The sequence below is a fragment of the Tachypleus tridentatus genome, chromosome 13 (genome assembly GCF_004210375.1).
Source record: "Tachypleus tridentatus isolate NWPU-2018 chromosome 13, ASM421037v1, whole genome shotgun sequence".
NCBI lineage: Eukaryota > Metazoa > Arthropoda > Merostomata > Xiphosura > Limulidae > Tachypleus > Tachypleus tridentatus.
Window position 1 is genome coordinate 167,562,875 of NC_134837.1, and position 18,868 is coordinate 167,581,742.

The 18,868-nt window shown below is 31.0% G+C and overlaps 1 protein-coding gene across 3 annotated transcripts in view; it reads left to right on the forward strand.

Moving 5' to 3' along the window:
• Positions 1–9,095: 9,095 nt before the first annotated feature.
• Positions 9,096–18,868, forward strand: part of LOC143237079 (protein yippee-like 1) — a 28,732-nt gene continuing 18,959 nt past the window's right edge. The window contains exons 1-2 of one of the 3 annotated variants that reach the window (XM_076475929.1): positions 9,096–9,270; positions 17,866–18,157. In XM_076475929.1, the coding sequence (XP_076332044.1) occupies positions 18,056–18,157 (102 nt within the window). In that variant the 5' untranslated portion in view covers positions 9,096–9,270; positions 17,866–18,055. The remainder of the gene's footprint in view (positions 9,271–17,865; positions 18,158–18,868) is intronic. The other 2 variants (XM_076475927.1, XM_076475928.1) reach the window with 2 other exon arrangements.

Genomic DNA, 18,868 nt, shown 5'->3' on the forward strand with positions numbered 1-18,868 from the left:
TTTTTGTCATTTTTCATGAGGCCCAACATCCTCAAATATCTAATCAGATAACCCGCTAAGATATGGCTAATATTTAATACCAAGCTAGAAGCAATAGTTTTATCAATACATCATCGATTATAAAATATACTGGTGTTTTGCTGTACTACTGTGTAAAAGGAAATTATACTTTATTGTTATTTAATTCTTACATAAACGGTATATTTATTAATGTTCTTGTAAGAAATACCTTACCTAATGAGGATACTCAGCACAACAAGTCGGCCAAAAATTAATTAGCAAGGCTTGACTAAAATGGTCTTTCAGTGCAGTGTCACAGGCCAGTTCCATAATAGAATCATTTTTTGATTCACTGTGTTGTAATCCTTCCTCGTTTTCTGTGTCAACAGTAAACGTGTTCTTGATCCACATTTTACTGCTGTCAGTTGATGTAAAATATTCCTTCAAGAATGATTTTAGCCCCAAAAGATGCTCTTTGATTTATGAGGAAGTCTCATCTGGAATATTACCTTCTTCGTCTTGGTGTTATAGTTCTGTTAAAGTAGAGGAAGACTTATAATTTCTCTTCTCAACTTGTTGTACCCACAAGTTAACTTTTTATAAGTGCTTCCATCTTTTCCTGTACTTTAAAAATATTTATGTTAGTACCTTTGTAAATTTGGATTTAACGCATTTAAGAAGCCAAAAGTGTCACGTAAGTAGGCCACCTTAATTAACCAATGCAAATTAGGAAACCTCTCTCTAAATTCAAATATTATATCCTTTGCGAATAGGAGATGCTGTTCCAAAAACAAAATAACTTCATTTTGTTGAATCTTTTTCAGACATTTTCTTTTGATGGCTACCAAACTTTACAGTGTAATAGGAGATGCTCGTGTTTACTTCCTAATTATTTCCACAAACCAATAAAGATTCAATGAATCAGATTTTGTATAATTTATGAATTTAACACATTATTGCATAGTTGAATTCAAAAGTAAGGGCATTTTCTTCAGAGATAATGTCTTTCTGTGAATGCTACAATACACACATCCACAGTCTGATGCTACTGCTCGGATCCTTTGGAAAACACCTTTGTGGGAACTTGCAATTGAACAAGCACCATCAGTACTCAATCCAATACATTTCTTTTCCATTTAATATTACACTGAATTATAAAATTATTGATTAAATCAAAAATTTCTTCAGCCGTTGTTCTTGTTGGAAGTGGTTTACAAAACAATAAATCTTCGTGAATTGTGTCCTTATAATTATGTATCACAAATCACATTAAATTGGCATTATCTGCTGCGTCTGTGCTTTCATCCACTTGTCATGAAAAAATTGACAATATTGAACTCGACCTATAAGTGTTTCTTCAGTATTTTTCGCTATATCTACAATGTTACGCTTTACTGTATTATTTAAACAGGAGCAGTAAATTCAACAGATTTTCTTGTTTTGTATAAACATAAGATGTAATTATTTTTATTGCAGGAAATATTAACATTTCACCAATAGTATGCGGATAACCTTCTTGGCTATTAGTGTTGAAATTTCATATGAGGCCACAACCAAATATTCGTTGGAAGATCTCATGAAAAAAGTGTGTGAAGTTATTTGTTTGGAAAAAAACTGTTTTATTTTTTTTTTATTTATGAAAAAAACTGTTGGCTTACTCGAGTATTTCGGATGGTTGATATCCAAGTGGCATTTAAGTTTCGATAGGTTCATGCTCTCATTTGTCAATGTTGAACATGAAAGAACATATAGTGGAAAGTTATTATTGCTACCACCATTTATAAAACTGAACTTCAAATATTCATCACAATACTATTGATTCCAATTGGTCTTTGGTTTATTTTCTTTGCTACCAAGCTACATATCATTTAAACACTTATTACTTTCACTAATTTCAGTTTCACTTGAGTTTCAGTTTCACTTTGCGCATCATTTGAGGTTTCTTTAGCCATCTAATCATATTGGGAGAGGGGTTTTCTTAAAAGTGAACAATTTGAATTTTTTTTTGGTTAGTACAAACTAAATCACAAACAATTCTCTCTCTTCTCAGAACAAATTGATGCTTCTAGCGCCAGCCATCAGCAACATGTCTGCTACCACCTGATGCAACCGGATGTAAGACTCAGGTCCCTCACGCCTGTCAAATTCCATTAACAGAGTAAGCAAATTTAACACATTTATAATAAAATTCCTAAAATTTTGGTGTCAAAGAACTGATTAACTTGAATGAATAAATGGTCCTTTTATGTGAGACAATATATCTTCTTTGATCTCACCTGCAGACAGGGAAAAATCGGCTTGAACTCAGCTGTGGGACGTGTCTAACTAACACGTGGTTTAAACATACGGCACTTCACAAGAATCTCAAGGTTATCAACATAGTGAAACTTAATTTTAGGCTCTCTGAATTGCTCTAAGTGGGAACACTAACTCCTGAGGGACCGAAAGTATAAAGGCAACCGTCAACTTGTGAATTATAGCCTCAAGTTCAAACTTTCACTTTTCCTTCATGTTGTATTAACTTAGTTGAAATACTGAGAAATCCAGGTTAGATGAAATGAAAATTTAAGTTATAATGTATTTGCAATTGTTAATTTTATCATAATATATTTACATTAACTGATTTCTCTTTAATATCCAGGGGCTAGTAGAAAGTTTAAAAATGGTGGTTTGAAGTAAAAGGGTTAAAATTAATTTATTTTTTTCTAGTTTTCTGTGAACTGGCTTTTTTTTTTTTCATGAACCAGTACCGGGTCATGTACCACACTTTGGAAAACGCTGCTACAAAGTAATTCGTAATCGCTACAGTAACTTGATTTCAAGTTCTTTATATGAAATATTCTAAGAGGACCCTATCTAACCAGTGGCGTATTTAAGTAGGGCCCATAGTCTTAATGGGGACATATTAATAATTTTTTCTATGTAAAATTACATGGGATATAGGGTCCACAAACATTATTAACCTCTGGGCCTACACAACCTTAAACCTGCCACTGCTTCCAATGATAGAACAACGAATAGAAACAACTAAGTCAACCAGTATAAAAGAAACACTTGTTTATATCATCACTAAAACAACGACTGTGGAGATGAATAACCATGCTTTAGTATGAATGAGCAATGAAATGTTGCAGGAATTACATTTTTATAGTGTTTTCTGTGAAGTTCTAGATTAATTATTCCGTATACTTGTTTTACTGTGTTTTACTGATGATGAAATTCGCTTACGAAAAAGTCATTCGATTAATATTGTCCGTTACTATAATAGTTTGCTGTTTATTATAATAAATTCTTGTAAAATGTGTGATAAATAACACAATAACTATACTATTTTGGATTTTAAACAAACGCAGTACAATATTGTAGTATATAAACGGTCTCAAACGAATTATGTTGATAATGTGGGATACTTCTAAAATACTTGACGTGCAACTGTTTTAGAATGGATCATTGTTACCAATGCTTTATATGTTGAAGTATATGTTTTACATTCTCATGTGTTCTAATAGATGCAAGCTTTAAATTCAGTAATCATTCCGAGGCACAAAGAAAATTCCAGTTATGATATCACCTTTAAAGACGATCAATCTGATTAATATTCGATTCTTGATGTAATCTGTGAATCCACATTTCTTTGGTTCTTCGCTTTTTTTTCTCTTTGAAGTGTTTCCCAGAATATTGATATTTGGAACAACAGGAAGAAAGTCATAGTCTTGTTACCCATGTGGAATAATAGCGAACTGATTATCTGAAGCATTCTCAACATACTTTCCATGAACTAAGAGCCTAAATAGCTATAGTTGCACCTTACCTTTTAAATATATGGTTGATATAAAAGCGTTGCGTTTTCGGAGCCTCGTATTGAAATTTCAAGTGATCACTTAAATGAAATATAGGTTTAAAAACAATTCCAACTTGAATTTAAGGATAAATGTTTAAATGCCATACAGCTTTAATATCTTTCTTTATTCTACAGAATTTTCCTTGTATACAACAAAATGACCTTTTAGTTGTAAAACATTTGTTAATTTTACAAGTATATAAAAAGGCTAAAATACAACTTAATAGTAGTATCAACCAAATAAAAAGAGAAATAATTTCTTTGTTTGTTTGTTTTGAATTTCACACAAAGCTACTCGAGGGCTATCTCTGCTAGCCTTCCCTAATTTAGCAGTGTAAGACTAGAGGGAAGGCAGCTAGTCATCACCACCCACCGCCAACTCTTGTGTTACTTTTTACCAACGAATAATGGGATTGATCGTTACATTATAACGCACCCACGGCTGAAAGGGCGAGCATGTTTGGCGCGACGGGGATGCGAACCCGCCACCCTCAGATTACGAGTCGCACGTCTTAACACGCTCAGCCATGCCGGGCCCAGTTTCTTTGTAAGAATTACTCCATGCTAACTACCTCTTCATAAAACCAGGAAAAAAATAAGCTCTCAATATGAAAACGTGAATTAAATTGTTTTTGAACTCTAGGACTATGAAACTATTAAAAAGAAAATATGTGGTTTGTTTGCTTAGAAATTCGCGCAAAGATATGTGAGGGCTATCTGCACTAGCCTTACCTAATTTAGCAGTGATAGACTTGGGAGAAGGCAGCTTGTCATCAACACCCGCTGCCAACTCTTGGGCTACTCTTTTACAAAACATTGTGGGATTGACCGTCACAATTATAATGCCCCTGCGGTTGAAAGGACGAGCATATTTGGTGGGATGTTGGATTAAAGCCTTTGATCCACAGACAGTGAAAACACACACCAGTAAATGTTGATTAATAGAAGCATTTATTTTCCAACAATTTTCCTAAAATAATTATTTTATATCAAAAGTGGCAAAGTTTGTGGAATTTGTTCTTCAACTGTAACTTTGAGTATTTATCTGGTTTTGATATTTATATATATCAGATTTATTTTTAAAAATGATAAAGGTGTCATCTACATATCTTTTATAAGATAACCGCTTAAATTATTCAGGACACTTATCTTACCAACTTTTATAGTGGTAATTTAAAACGATAGCTAAATATAGCGCGACCCTTGATCCCATAGAAACTGTATCTACTTGTTATTAATGACAAACACTTAAAAATACATTAGAACAAATTATCTAGTCATCGTCAGGTTCACAAAGAAGGTCGAAACGTTGTTCGCTCCTCTACGTAAAAAATTTTCTCAACCTACACGTGCCGTTTTTACATAACTATTTTCGGTATAAAGGTGTTCCATTATATTGATTTAATTTTGGTTTTAGTTGTTGTATAAGTAGGGCTTCTTTGATTTTGCATTTATTTATATTTGTTTCCCTATTTAGTATCTGGGTGTGTTTTTTGTTATGGGTATGTTGTGTTTATTTGATTTGGAGTGTTAAAAACGTGTGAATGTTTTTTTTTGTTTGTTCTTTAAACCTGATTTCCATTTTTCTGCTTGTTTCTCTAATATAGAAGTCGTGGCAGCTGTTGCATTGTATTTTATAAATAATGTTCATGTTGAGTTTGTCAGTGTAGTTTTTACATAGTATTGACTTTAGTTTTTAAATAAATTTGGTAATTACTGGAATGTTGTGTTTTGTTTTATGTTTTTCCAAATGTTGGTTATTTTTGTCGCTGATGTCGGGAACATATGGTATGCCGTAGTGTAAGATTTTGTTGTTTGTTGCATCTTGGAATTTATTAACGTTTGTTTGTTTTTTATTGTAATGTTGATCTAGGTGTGTGCGTATAACACTATGTAACACAAATTTCGTTCCTGGATAGTATGTCTTATTTCTTAATTGCTTATGTTGTAAAAGTACAGAAAATTGTCATTATTCCCTTTAAACTTTGCTTTTATGATCTGGATAATGAAATTTAGAAATTAACCTATTTTCTGTGTAAAAACGGACACATTTACACATTTTCATTTACGTAAGGTCTGAATAAAATAACATATGAATCAAGATTTACATATATTTATGCTAAAGTTATACAAAAATGTTTAGAAGTGAGTAGTTTTTCGAGATTTGCGACTCTAATCTATATCACTTTCACGTATCAGCCCTCAAATATCGTCTCCCATCATGTTTTCGGTATACGCTCCTTGATAGCGGCGTTCAAAGTCCAGTATATCTTGGTGAAAGCGCTCGCCTTGCTCCTCTGAGTATGCTGCTATGTTCTTCTTGAATTTATCAAGATGAGCGTCAATGATATGGACTTTCAGTGACACCCTGCAGCAATTTTGCCACAGTTCTTCACCAGAGCCTCAACCAGTTCCACATAATTTTCTGTCTTGTGATTGCCCAAGAAGCCTCGAACTACTGCGACAAAGCTGCCCCAAGCTTTTTATACTGAGTTTCTTATTTATTGAGGATCTTATTTATTTATGGTCCAACGAAAACACCAGCTTTGACCTTTGTCTCAGACAACTTAGGGAAGAAGTCTCGAAGGTACTTGAAGGCTGTAGACTCCTTATCAAGACCAGTGACAAACTGTTTCATAAGACCTGATTTTATGTGCAATGGTGGGAACAACACCTTCTGGAGGTCCACTAGTGTCTCACACTTGACATTGTGCCTCCCCACAGAGAACTCGGTCCATTGTGGCCAGTGCTTCCTGTTGTAGTGCGCTGTGGTGTCCTTGCTGTTCCAAAGGCAAAGATAACAGGGAAACTTGGTAAAGCCTCTTTGGAGACCCATCAGGAATGCCACCATTTTGAAGCATCCGATAACCTCCCAGCCATACTCATCATACTTCAAGGCTTCTAGCAAGGTCTTGACGCTATTATATTCCTCTTTGAGGTGCGCTGAATGAATCAGGAAAAGAGATGGAGCAGCTCAGCTTTGAGGCTTCTACAACATTCTAAAAGTTCGAGAAAATTCTCTATCAGCTACTCAGCACTGAATCTGTCTGGAATGTTCTGGAAAATGGGTAAATTTGAGAATTTCATTACCCAGATCCAAAAAGCAAAGTCTAAAGAGAAAATTAGGTCTTTTTCATTTACTATAGGGATAAGCAATTGGGAAATAACACTTTCTGCCCAGGAACAAGAAAAAGTGAAAATTATGTTACATTGTGTAATTTTTCAACTGTTTTTTGAGGAAATTTGTTGATGTTAATGAAGTGTTGTTTTATCTGGTTGAATTCATCTAACATCTAACTGCATCGCCCCTTACACTCCCCGTACCCGTTTATACTCTCGTCCTTAAGGCATGTGTCCGGCAACGGTCAGTTGCAAACTCTTTCTTTGTTAACCTGAAGATGACTTAAAAAGGACGAAACGTTGTTGTCTGCTTTATTAGTAAAAGTGTTAAAACCCATATCAGCCGTTCTGAGATACACTTGGCTTGATTACTAGATAATGTTACTTTATATATAACATGCTAGGCTTAATCCCACCAGTTTACTTGATTTTGCACCCACTCCCCTGAGGCACAGCGGCATGTCTGTGGACTTAGCCGTAGTGGGCAGAGTAGAAATGACCCATTATGTAGCTTTGTGCTTAATTTCAAACAAATAAAATTCTTGATTTTAATGTCATGCGTCTTTTGGCTAACAACCGAATTAAAACCTTAAAAATATTGTATACAATAATACATGTACCACTAATTTTGTATTTCTGTTGAATCTTCTTTGTGAACTTAGGTTTACAACTTGAATTAACGTGATGTAATTTATAGTAAACGTTACTTAATAAATAAATAAATTTGATATCATTATGTATACTTTACTTTCACCCCAAAGAACCATTCCAAACGACTGAATACATTACATCGACGTTTTGGCTAATAAGTATTGCTGAATCCGTGATTTTCTGCTTACTCATAAAACAAGCTGTTTTGTGGCTGTCAGTTGCCGTATGACAGTTTTTAATGTTTTTACATTGTACAGATAAAAGTATTTTAATCTCAAATATTGTTAGAAAAACTGATCAACTGAGTTATGGAAAAGTTGTATTTTCCTTTAGTTTCTTGCTTAGGTCGAAGTCATTGCTGCTAGTAGCTGACGTACTTCCTTTCAATTACCACTAATTATAATCTGTTTCACGACTGACATTTGTTATAGTTCTCTTTCTTTTTGTTTGATTTTGATGTACAGTCATTTACCCATCATTAATAACCAGTCTACTGCCCTGGAAATAGCTAATAAAAAGGTATATTATGCTATGTTATCTTTTCGCTACGGAAATTCTTTGATAAAAACATAATTCATAAATAGGTAATTAACCATCAAGATCTCATTTAATACGTCAAATGCTCTCATACCACTTTGAGATTTTGCGCTTATCCATTGTATTGCAGACTGTGTATGGTATTATTACATGTCTTCTGTTATAGAGATGAAGAAGTTACCTAACTTGTCAAGTAGTCAATCCATTTTGCATATGCAATTAATTAGTGTTTTGCAGATGTTTATAGAGTTATATTAAAGTAACCTTCTTTATGAGTATATTCTATTTTTCTAATTTTAAAGTTATACCATTGCCATATTGAACCATGCGGTATATACGTTTACTTAACTTTATCAAAATGTATTAATTTTCACTCAAACACACTCATATATATATGTAGATGCTTCTTCAACTTTTTTTTTTTTTCCATGTTCTCATTAAAGCTTCTTTTTTGTTGTTGTTGTTATCCGCAGCTACAATTATTGATGAGTTGAGTATTTCCAAAAGCAAATTAATTGTGAGAGAATACTAAACTTTTAATAGTAGGTGAAAGTACTAAATACTTTTGTTTAAAGAGTAAAACAATAGTTTTATTTGTATAATTTATTTAGCCAGAATATTGATGGATATTAATATTATAGATTACTTGAGTGTTTGTGTGTACATAACAAATATAACAGTACGAAAGAAGTAAAAGAGTAAAGGTCAAAGCCCTAGATAATATATAAAAGTGACATTACGTTTATACTTCACACAATATCTGAACGTACTATACTGATTGGTTAATGTGTAAAAAAAAAAACAAAAAACAATTAAGAGCATCCCAATTTATCACGTGGCTCTTTGTTTTGGCTGTCATCCAGGAGGCCAATGCCCTTGAAAGCTGTCTGGGGTAAGTACAGTGAGTAATTTGATTGGTTGTCGCATGAAGCTCCTTCAGTTCTGGTTGAGTTGCGTAGTTATTTGGAAATAGTGCAGTGTTTTGATTTCGTCGGAAAACAGCTGTTCGCTGAATAGGAAATTAAGTGGCTTTGTACATTTCAGAGGTATTGAGTAACTACCAAACAGTGACAAAGGAAATAGTCGATTCGTACTAGACCTGTACCATATTCACCTTGTAGGTAAATATTCTAATATATTTTTTTAAAGAAGGTATTGTGTCAATATTACTACTAATTGCTAATAGTAATAGTTAGTATAAGAGAGTTTGTAGTGAAACTAGAACTACTTTAATATAACAGTAGAACTTGTTGGCACTTATAACCTAGCGGTAGCACATTCGGCTGCAGTGTAGTTTCTTAACACTATAAATGAGTGTAAATTAGAATAATAATGGTAACAATTAATATTATTGTATAGTTTGACAACGGATTTTGTGAGCTTAACTAAGTTATCGAACTTGTTAACAATAACTAAACAGTTTACCAGTATTTTATATTACTAATTATTATAACAAATTGGAATGTGTTGTCAGTCACTTTACAAAATATTCTTAATTATATCTTAACGATTTATAATTAATTTCAGATACATTTGGAATCAATGAGCCATTGAAGCACAGTCAGTCTTATTTAATCCAAACATCAATTCTGTATCTGCTTTTTTGTTTTACACACACACACACACACACCTACATATTTAAATTTTATTCTAAAGCTTAAACTTGATCTTGTATTCTGTCATTTACTAATTGAGGTTGTTTGACTCTTTTAGAAATTGAGACTGATTATAATTTATATACAAGTATATAACTTGCTTATGATTGTTTTAACCGAAAACATAATTTAGCCAATGTTAATGATACAATAATGTATAGTAACTACAACTATATCCATTTGCTTAGTATTACCATAGAAAAAACTTCTGTTATTGTGATCAGGCAATTAGGTGCTATATTTTTTAGTCTGTTTTCTATTCTGCAGTTGTAACTTTAGTCTTGCAATGTCTGTTGATTTTAAATATCTTGAATAGTATCAGACAATTACATGTACTCAAATAACATGACACATGGTCAAAAAGAAGATTTTTGGGAAAAGCTCATTAAGGTGTTTTAAATTGTTAAAGACATTGATAATGTTAATGCATCATTTTTTTTATTTTGTCTTCAGTGGTGAGAGTGGTAGGACTAGGGGCATAAATACACATTTTGGCAGGGCAAAAGTCATCTTTAGCTAAGACAGCTTTGTTTTTAATACAGGGTGGATGGTTTTTAGAAGAGGTTGCTTTTTGATGTAGTGAATGCAATAAGTTTAAGAGAATGTTAAATGAAAGTTTCATAAATACTTGAATAATAAGGATTGGATTTGAATTTTTTCTTTGTTTTAAAGTGTAGTGGATGAAATGTGCGCCTGTTCTGTTGTTGTTTTTAAATTTTATGTATTTATATAAAAGTAAAACCTTAACCCTCCCTTTATGTCAAAAAATCATTTATTTCACTGTGGTAGATTCAACTGGAGTCTAATCTGTATCTTTCAAATCTTAAACATTTTATTGTCTATATTTAGAACACAGAACAAAAATATCATTTTCATCCAGTTGATCTCACATATAACCTTGTGAGTATTTAGTAGAATTAGCTCCAACCATACTTTTTTCAACAGAAAGTTAGTTGAAAGATCTTAATCCTTCCATATAAAACAACTGTTCTGTCGTCAGAATCATCCTTGTAGCCCTTCTTTGGACTAGATTGATTGCTGTTCTGATTTAAGCAGTAATGTTTTGTTGTTCTTGGAATATTAAAGTATTTTTTAAATCGTGCATAAAATTACTTTATTGCACCAGGCAGAAAATTGAGTCTAAAGTCATAGCAGCATATATTCTCAATTTGTAAACAAGCCAACTTGCTTTGGGATAAACCATAAACCTATCAGAATATTTTTGAAAAGGGGTGACATTATCCTATGACCCACAGAGGTATATTTTTCATATGCTTATGCAGTGATGATAGTCTCAATAATGAAAATGGTAAATAGCTTGCCCTATAGCTAATAGTTTTGTAAAGATGGTCATCTAACTTTCACCTCTCAATTAGTCTATACCCTTATCAAGTTGAGACCAAAACTATATTAAACCTTCTTGGCAAGGCCTAACTAGTGATTTGGTTTAATAAAGATAAGTACTTTTTTTAAACTAATAAATACACCTCACAAAAGTACAAATCTGTTAATTGTCTTTACCACAAGCAAAAGCTGTTAATAGTATTATTAATATGAATAGAGTACTACTTTAATAGCTCAAGTTACCTAACCATGCCAAGACCCTTTAATTTACCCTTGCTGTTGAGTTGGTTGTCATCTGCATTAAATTTATAGTTCAGATTGTGATAACTCTGACTTGTATAACTTGTACATGCAACTTGACTTTACTAAAAGTCACTTGCACAATATTTGTCAAATTTACCAATTTATCAAAAGCATTCTGTTCTACCTTAACATCCACAATACAGTTAGAAATACTCTAAGAGTTTTATATCATCAGGAAACTTTACTAATATGCTGATTCTGCTGCTATCAACATGATTACTAGAAATATTAAAACCAAATGCTTAATCTTTTACCTCTGAAGCACATCAGTAAAAATATAGTTTGACTGTGCTCATTTAATAACAACCTTTTACTTTTTCTCTTGTGACCACTTTACAATACAGTAAACTAATCTTTCTTCAATTTTATGTATTGTTTTAGCTAATTTTTTTGTGGCACTTTATCAAAAACTTTGTGAAAGTCATAAGTACAAGAAGTCTGCACACTTTTCATTGTAAGTTAAAAAATTAATCTCATCAGTAAGGCAGGGCTTTGTTTCAGTAAATCCATCTTGACTTCCTTTTATAATAATATATTTCACTAAATTGGTTTGCAAAGCTTGTTTTACTAGACTCTATCATTACTTACCTCTAGAGAAGCAAATTCAGAACAAGGACATTAGGTTAATTCAGCAACACACAAAATACTAGGATAATGTATTCAACCTGCTGATAAAAAATGAAATAAAAACATTTTAACCATGTGGTTCACTTGTGTTAATTTTAATTAGCCACAGAAGTGAAAATACATCTATTGTTTTATTGTTATGGGTATATTTGACATCTGTAACAAATTTCAATGGTCATTTTATGCCCTTAGTGCTGCACATGCTCAGTTAGTGAAACTGTTTAATTCAGGAGAAACTATCAAAGATGTCAGCAGTTCATATACTGTTTCATCTTGTTGTAATTTTGAAATTTAGAACATATTTAAAAATGCAGATTTATTTCAAGACGCATAATGGTAAATAGGCCTACTCTACGACTCAAAATTCTTAAAACTCAACCATCAACATTTAATCTTATGAAATATGTTATTGAGGTGTGGACTTGCTTCTTGTAAGAAGAACATTCATATCATTAGTAATAACCTTATTCAACTTTGGTTTTTCATGTCAATCAACTTTTTTTTTTTTTTTTTTTTTTTAGTTTTGGATTCTTTTTCTGAAGTGCAGAAGAATTAGAGGAACCTTGATTCAGTTGTTATATTGTTAGGAATTATCACATTCTTCCTCTCAGGTGTTACATTTGTGGAGTGAATAGGTCAGAAATACGACAATTAGGAATCACAGATTTAACCATTGAAAGCTTAGTTTCAGACATAAATATTTTTTTATTAGTTATAACTGTGTGAAATGGTTTGCCCAAATGAGGTATGCATTATTAGTGTGATTTCATTTAAAATTTTGTTGGTAAAATATAAGAATAAGAAAAGGATTAATTTTAGTAAAATTAGTAATTTTTTATTAGTAGTATGATTTTATTAATGAAATGTATTCTTCATGAACTAAATATTACCTGTTATTTCAAATGGTTTATCTACCTCCACTTTGTATCAGATCTTTTTCAAAACATTGTCATATCTCTTAATACTGCACATAAATCTATCAACTGCTGTATGCATTTCTCATTTTAGGATGTCTCTCACTTGTTAAAAATTGTTCCTCAAGTTTATTTTAATAGGATTTTCTAATTAAATACTCTAAATGTTACCATCATGGTGGAACAAAAGAGAAACATTCGGATGGAATTTGCTTATCAGATGATGATGATGATGTAACAAAAAAGAGAGAGAGAGAGAGGCAGTTAACTTGCAGAAACTGAAAATGGAGCATTTTGGAGTCAATAATGTTTTTATTACTGGATTGGAAGAACTATATTTGTTAACTATATACAAAGATAATGGAACTTCAGGATAGTGATAACAGAAATGTAACTAATTATTTCTGTATAACAAAAATATTTTCTTCTGTATCAAACCCATTAACTGTTTTTTAACAGTTATGACTAAACACTGCAGTGTGAAGCATAAATAGACACACACCTATATATGTTATGAACCATGTTGTCTGTCTGAACATTCATTTGTTTCCCTTTTGAAAAGACATGTATGCAGATAAAGCATGAGTAATGTTAATGCCAATTTTTTTTTCCCAAGCAGGATATTCTATGCTAAATTATTAGGAATTAATTACACTATCATTAGCATTTGAAAATGTAATGTAATTTAAAGAATAAAAATGCAGATTTACTGCATGTCATTGTTGGATAGCTCTCAGCACGACTGAAATGCTCACCAATTATATTTTATGGTGGATGGTATAAGTAACTCAGAGCTTTGGCTATCAGTGAAACCAAGAGTGCAGTGCAATTAACCCTTTTATAGTCTATGATATAATTTAAATTGTTACAGCTTCTATATAAACTACAAGCATTTATTTACAAGACTTTCTTTTCTATCCAGTAAATTACAAAATCCCACCTTTCTTAATAATGTGATTCCTTGTCATAATTAATTCTAATATGCTTGATTTAAAGATTTACAAAGAAAAATTATGCAATTTTAAGGTACTAGAAAGGAAACTAAGCAGTACAATTAACATTGTCATAAGATCTTAGAAAAACACAATTCAGTTACTCTACATGAATTTTAAAATTCTTCCTACTTAATATGAACAATTGTTGAATGAGTTTATTCTTATAACAACATCCAATAGCACTTAATACTAAAAAGAGTAAATTTAATAATACAATATTCTTTATTTCTAACACCAGCATGCTTATGCTACATAATCAAGCAAACCTTTGTACAGTTTAGTAATTTTTTTAAAAAAAAGATTATGAAGTAAAGGCTTTATATATGTTTCCAAGTTTGAAAACATTGACTCTCATGTTCAAATTTATTTTTCTAAATTTTTTATTTTAATATTTGAGCAGATCAGATTTTGGAAAACTGCCCAAACCTCTAACATTTTTTAACTCTGGAATGAAACCTTTAGTGTGTTCTCTTGTGTTCTAGAGAATACTAATTTGACACAGTAAGCTTCTCTTCAGTACTTAATTTGGGTATCATTCTTGTTCCATTGCCTCTATTTGTACAGCTTCCAACATGGTGATATCCTTTCTGCAGTAAAAGAACCAACAGTTACCCATAGTACTGCAAAGGTGGAGTTGCCAATGTGTTTACAAGGTTACAATAACCTTTGCAGCTAAATTTAGTATCATACTTTGTAAATAAAACAAGGTATATTTCTTTGTTGAAGCAAATATTTTGGCTAGATACAAGAACAATATTCCTGACTTCATGCAATTTTCTGTTAAAGCTCCATATTATACTCCTGGAGCTTTATCTTTTTTTCTTTTTTTTCTGTGTTTTCAACAAACGTGGAAGAAGCATCTAATGGAACACATTTTTCTTCCTTACAAAGTTATTGCATAAAATCTGCTAATTAATTTTATAAAGATTCCATATTTTTAAAGTGTTTTTTGCCTTCTCTTTTAGTAAATTGTCATTCAATAATTATTAGTAATTAAAGTTCATGTTGTTTTTTTTATGAAAAAACTTGTGTATTTAAAAAAGGAAGTGAACAGTTTATCAGTTTGAACAACATTCACTATCTACCAGAATCTTCTGCTAATCTATGTAATGAAAATTATCCCCAAAATGATGAAGTAAATGGCAAGAGCTTATCTTAAGATATTTCATATTCTAACTTAGTTGAATAATACTTTTCTTGGACGTCAGTTTGTTTCTTTAAGATTTGTTACAGTTACCACATATTTCACTTTATTTTGGCCAATTTTCAATTTTAGTTAAAGTCCAGTAATCTTCTGTGTACCCACAAACCTTCTTTTAAATCACTTGACAGTGCAGTACCTTAAGAAAGCCTTGAATCAACTTCTGTAGAAATAGTGCAACAAATTGGCAATCTCATTGGAGACAGAGATGTTTGTTTACCAGTTTATGTGATTAATGGTTTTGCCCAGTAGTTAAATTGAATCAAACATTTGAAAGATGACTTTTTCAGATACTCTGGTTCAATATATTTTTTTTCAGTAGCTTAATCATATCTAAACTTAATGATTTTTGTTACTTTAATATAAGCATTATGCTAGTGTGAAACTGATCAATAAACTTGGTTTCACAGCCTTTGGTAATAAGTTTACAATGAGATTTTCAAGGAACATGGGTGTATCTACAACATATTATACAGTACAACTGTCAGTAGAATAATTGGTAATTGTTAGATTTATAAGCATAAAGTGTGAATTTTCTGGCTGCTGTGTAATAGGGATAATGATTAAATTTACCAATAAATGGTGATACTTTTCTTTTTAGTAGTAATGTACTTAGTGATGGCTATACTTGTCATTAAATAAAGCATTGGTAAGCTTCTTTGTTTTTGCCTGAAACTTAATGACCAGTTTTGCTAGATTATGTTTTAAGGGGTAGTCAGTTGAGCTAGACAACTAATACAATAAGGTTGCATTTGTATATGTGAAATTAATTATGTGCAAATTAGATTCATAAGTATTTGAAGTTCAATTCAGCAAAAATTGGATAATTAATATATATTGTTTATCTTATTTGCTTCATAAAATGGCATGTATAAAATATGTAATTTGTTTTTAGTATAGGTGTTAGAGGAAGGTTCATCACATAGTTCTTAATTTAACTAGTTTAAAAGAAAAGTTAGAAATGAATTTATTGTTAATTGTTTTTGAAATATTTAAAGATTTGATATTGAATGAAAAGTGTTATGAAGAATCTTAGAATTTGAAGAACCAGTTTTATCAGTATTGTGATGTATATAAGTAATTGATTTTTTGTTACTCATAAAATTAATATTTGAGAGGGAGAGAGATTTAATTATGTATGTTTTATAGCTAAAACAAGATGTTTTATTGAAGGATAATCTGATTCTGTCATTACTTTTACTGTAAGAACATCTTTCTCAGTTTACTCTCATATGAAGTTATAACCATTGTGCTCACACATTATTTACATATTAAAACATTACTGTAAAATTAAATCTACATTAATATGTATGCTATATAAACTGTAGATTATTTATAACTAGTCTGACCAAAACTGTGGATTGAGGACAAAAAATGTTATGAAACCTAGTATGAATACATGCTTATCAAAATCATTCCACAATAAATCTGGAACTTTTTCCTGAAGTTAATTAATTGCTTTGTACTTAAGGGGAAATTCACAATAAAACTGGAACAAAATAATTTGATTGATAACAAAAGAAAAAAATTAGTTTTTCACATTTTAGAAACATTTACTTAAATATGATATTGGTTTTTATTTATAAAGAACCAAGTTTGTCTTGGTCTCCTACATAAATTACCTGTTTGTCAAGGTTCCATGTATGTCTGTGTGATAGCAGGTTTTTCCAGAAGTGGGTATAACACAAGGAGATTTCAAAGTGAGCCATTATAAATTGTAATAAAACTTTGTAAGTATACAGTTGTTTTGATGTTCTTTGTTATTTATTTTAAGTGTAAGTGAAATTCTAGAGAAGAAAATATGTGCCTAAAACATGTCTAGGGTTTTGAAGCTTAAAGTTGTAATGCATAGTTCATTAATACTAACCTGTTCTGAACAGGTATTTTGTCAACCCTCCCTTGAAACATGAAATATGTATCGTGTCACACGTAATTTCCAAATGCTTCAATAAATTGAAGAAGTTTGATTGTACTATGGAATATTACATTTTATCTATTTTTAGATGTAATGTACATTGTTTAGCTAAAAATAGTTTCAAAACTTTATATTGAGACACCTTAAAAGTTAAAAAAAAAAACAGAATAAAAGTTAAGTATGATTACATACACAGTCAACAGTTTTATAAAAGAGTTTACAAAAATTAAGATCATTACTATTATCGTTATTTCTTCAGAATTAGAGTTTTATCAAAATTTACTAGCCAAGAAATTGTTACTTGTTTTTATTGTAAATAGTGGGTGGATTATGTACTTTCTTAATTATTAAATATGCAGTTGTTTTTAATTGAATGTATATGTTTCTAAACATAACTGATTTGATGTTTTTGTATTTTATTGACATAATTTGCATGTATGTACCCAAAAATTGTTTCATAAAAACAGTTTATCTTTTCCAAATTTAAATTGCTATGTACACATAGTGTTACAGATATCTTTAAAAATTAATGAATCAATAAAAACTGAGACTAGTGTAAAAAAATTTACATGGATTAAAGAAAATGGGGTATTTTATATGTGTAAAAAAATTGTTCATTTTAGAAACTATTTCAGGCTGAAATAGTAAACATATCAACAATTTGTTATGATTAGATTCAAGCTAAAAAAAATGAATATGCAAGATACTTGCAAGTAAAATATATACTTTTAATATGTGTTTTTTTGTTTTTTTTTGTTAAAGATGAAGCATTGACATATGCATATGAAAAGAAGTGTGGATGCATCTAATTATTTGCGTTCCTGGATTTTTTTCAAGGATTTTATCTGATACTTGTTTTCCTGTGAAATGGTAATGAATATTTAAAACTTGAAGTTACACACTTAATGGTCAAACCATTGTGTAAGAGCAATTTCTAGCGAGTGAATGAACTATGGTGAAAACATTTCAAGCATATTTACCTAATTGTCACCGTACATACAGCTGTATCCATTGCAGAGCACACCTAGCCAATCATGATGAGCTGATCTCAAAGGTACATAATTATAATTTGATTAAACTTTAACTCTTTGTATTTTTGTTAAGTTGAGTGTTTTAAAATATAGTGTCTTGTTATTTATATACAAGTATTGGGGAAAAAAAGTAACTCTGAATAGAAAAAACTATGTGCAGTTGTGTAATTAACTTGGAAAGAGGAAACAAAAAACATGAGGATGTAAGTGGATTTATAACTTGATACAGCTAATGACTAAACTGTCTTGTCTTTACATGGAGAATAAAATCCCTACAATCATCCCCATTTTGTCTGTCAAAAGCTTAGTGTTTGATTAATTTCAGCTTTCATTGTTTTACCTTTATGACTATTTTGCAATACAGGTTCTATCTGTTTTGCCAGTGATGCAGAATTTTATTCTTTATGTAAAGTAGAGATGATCTAGTCTCCTATGTGAAAATTAGTTGGAACATGTGATTTGTCTACTTCCATCCATATGTTTGGTTTCTTTTTAAAGTTCAGTTGTCAGCCCTACATAATTTTTTCTTTGTTTAATGATAAATTTATTTTCTGTTACTTGTTGGTATACTTTTTATAAGATGGCCTGTGTAGGTTACTGGGTTATAGAGAGTATTCCAAAGCTTTATGAATTTTACATAGAATGATAATAAAATAGGTAGTCAAAGATTGTGAAAACTATTTAGCTCTAGCAAATTATGATTAAATTATCATTACTTCTGGAATTAGGTATGT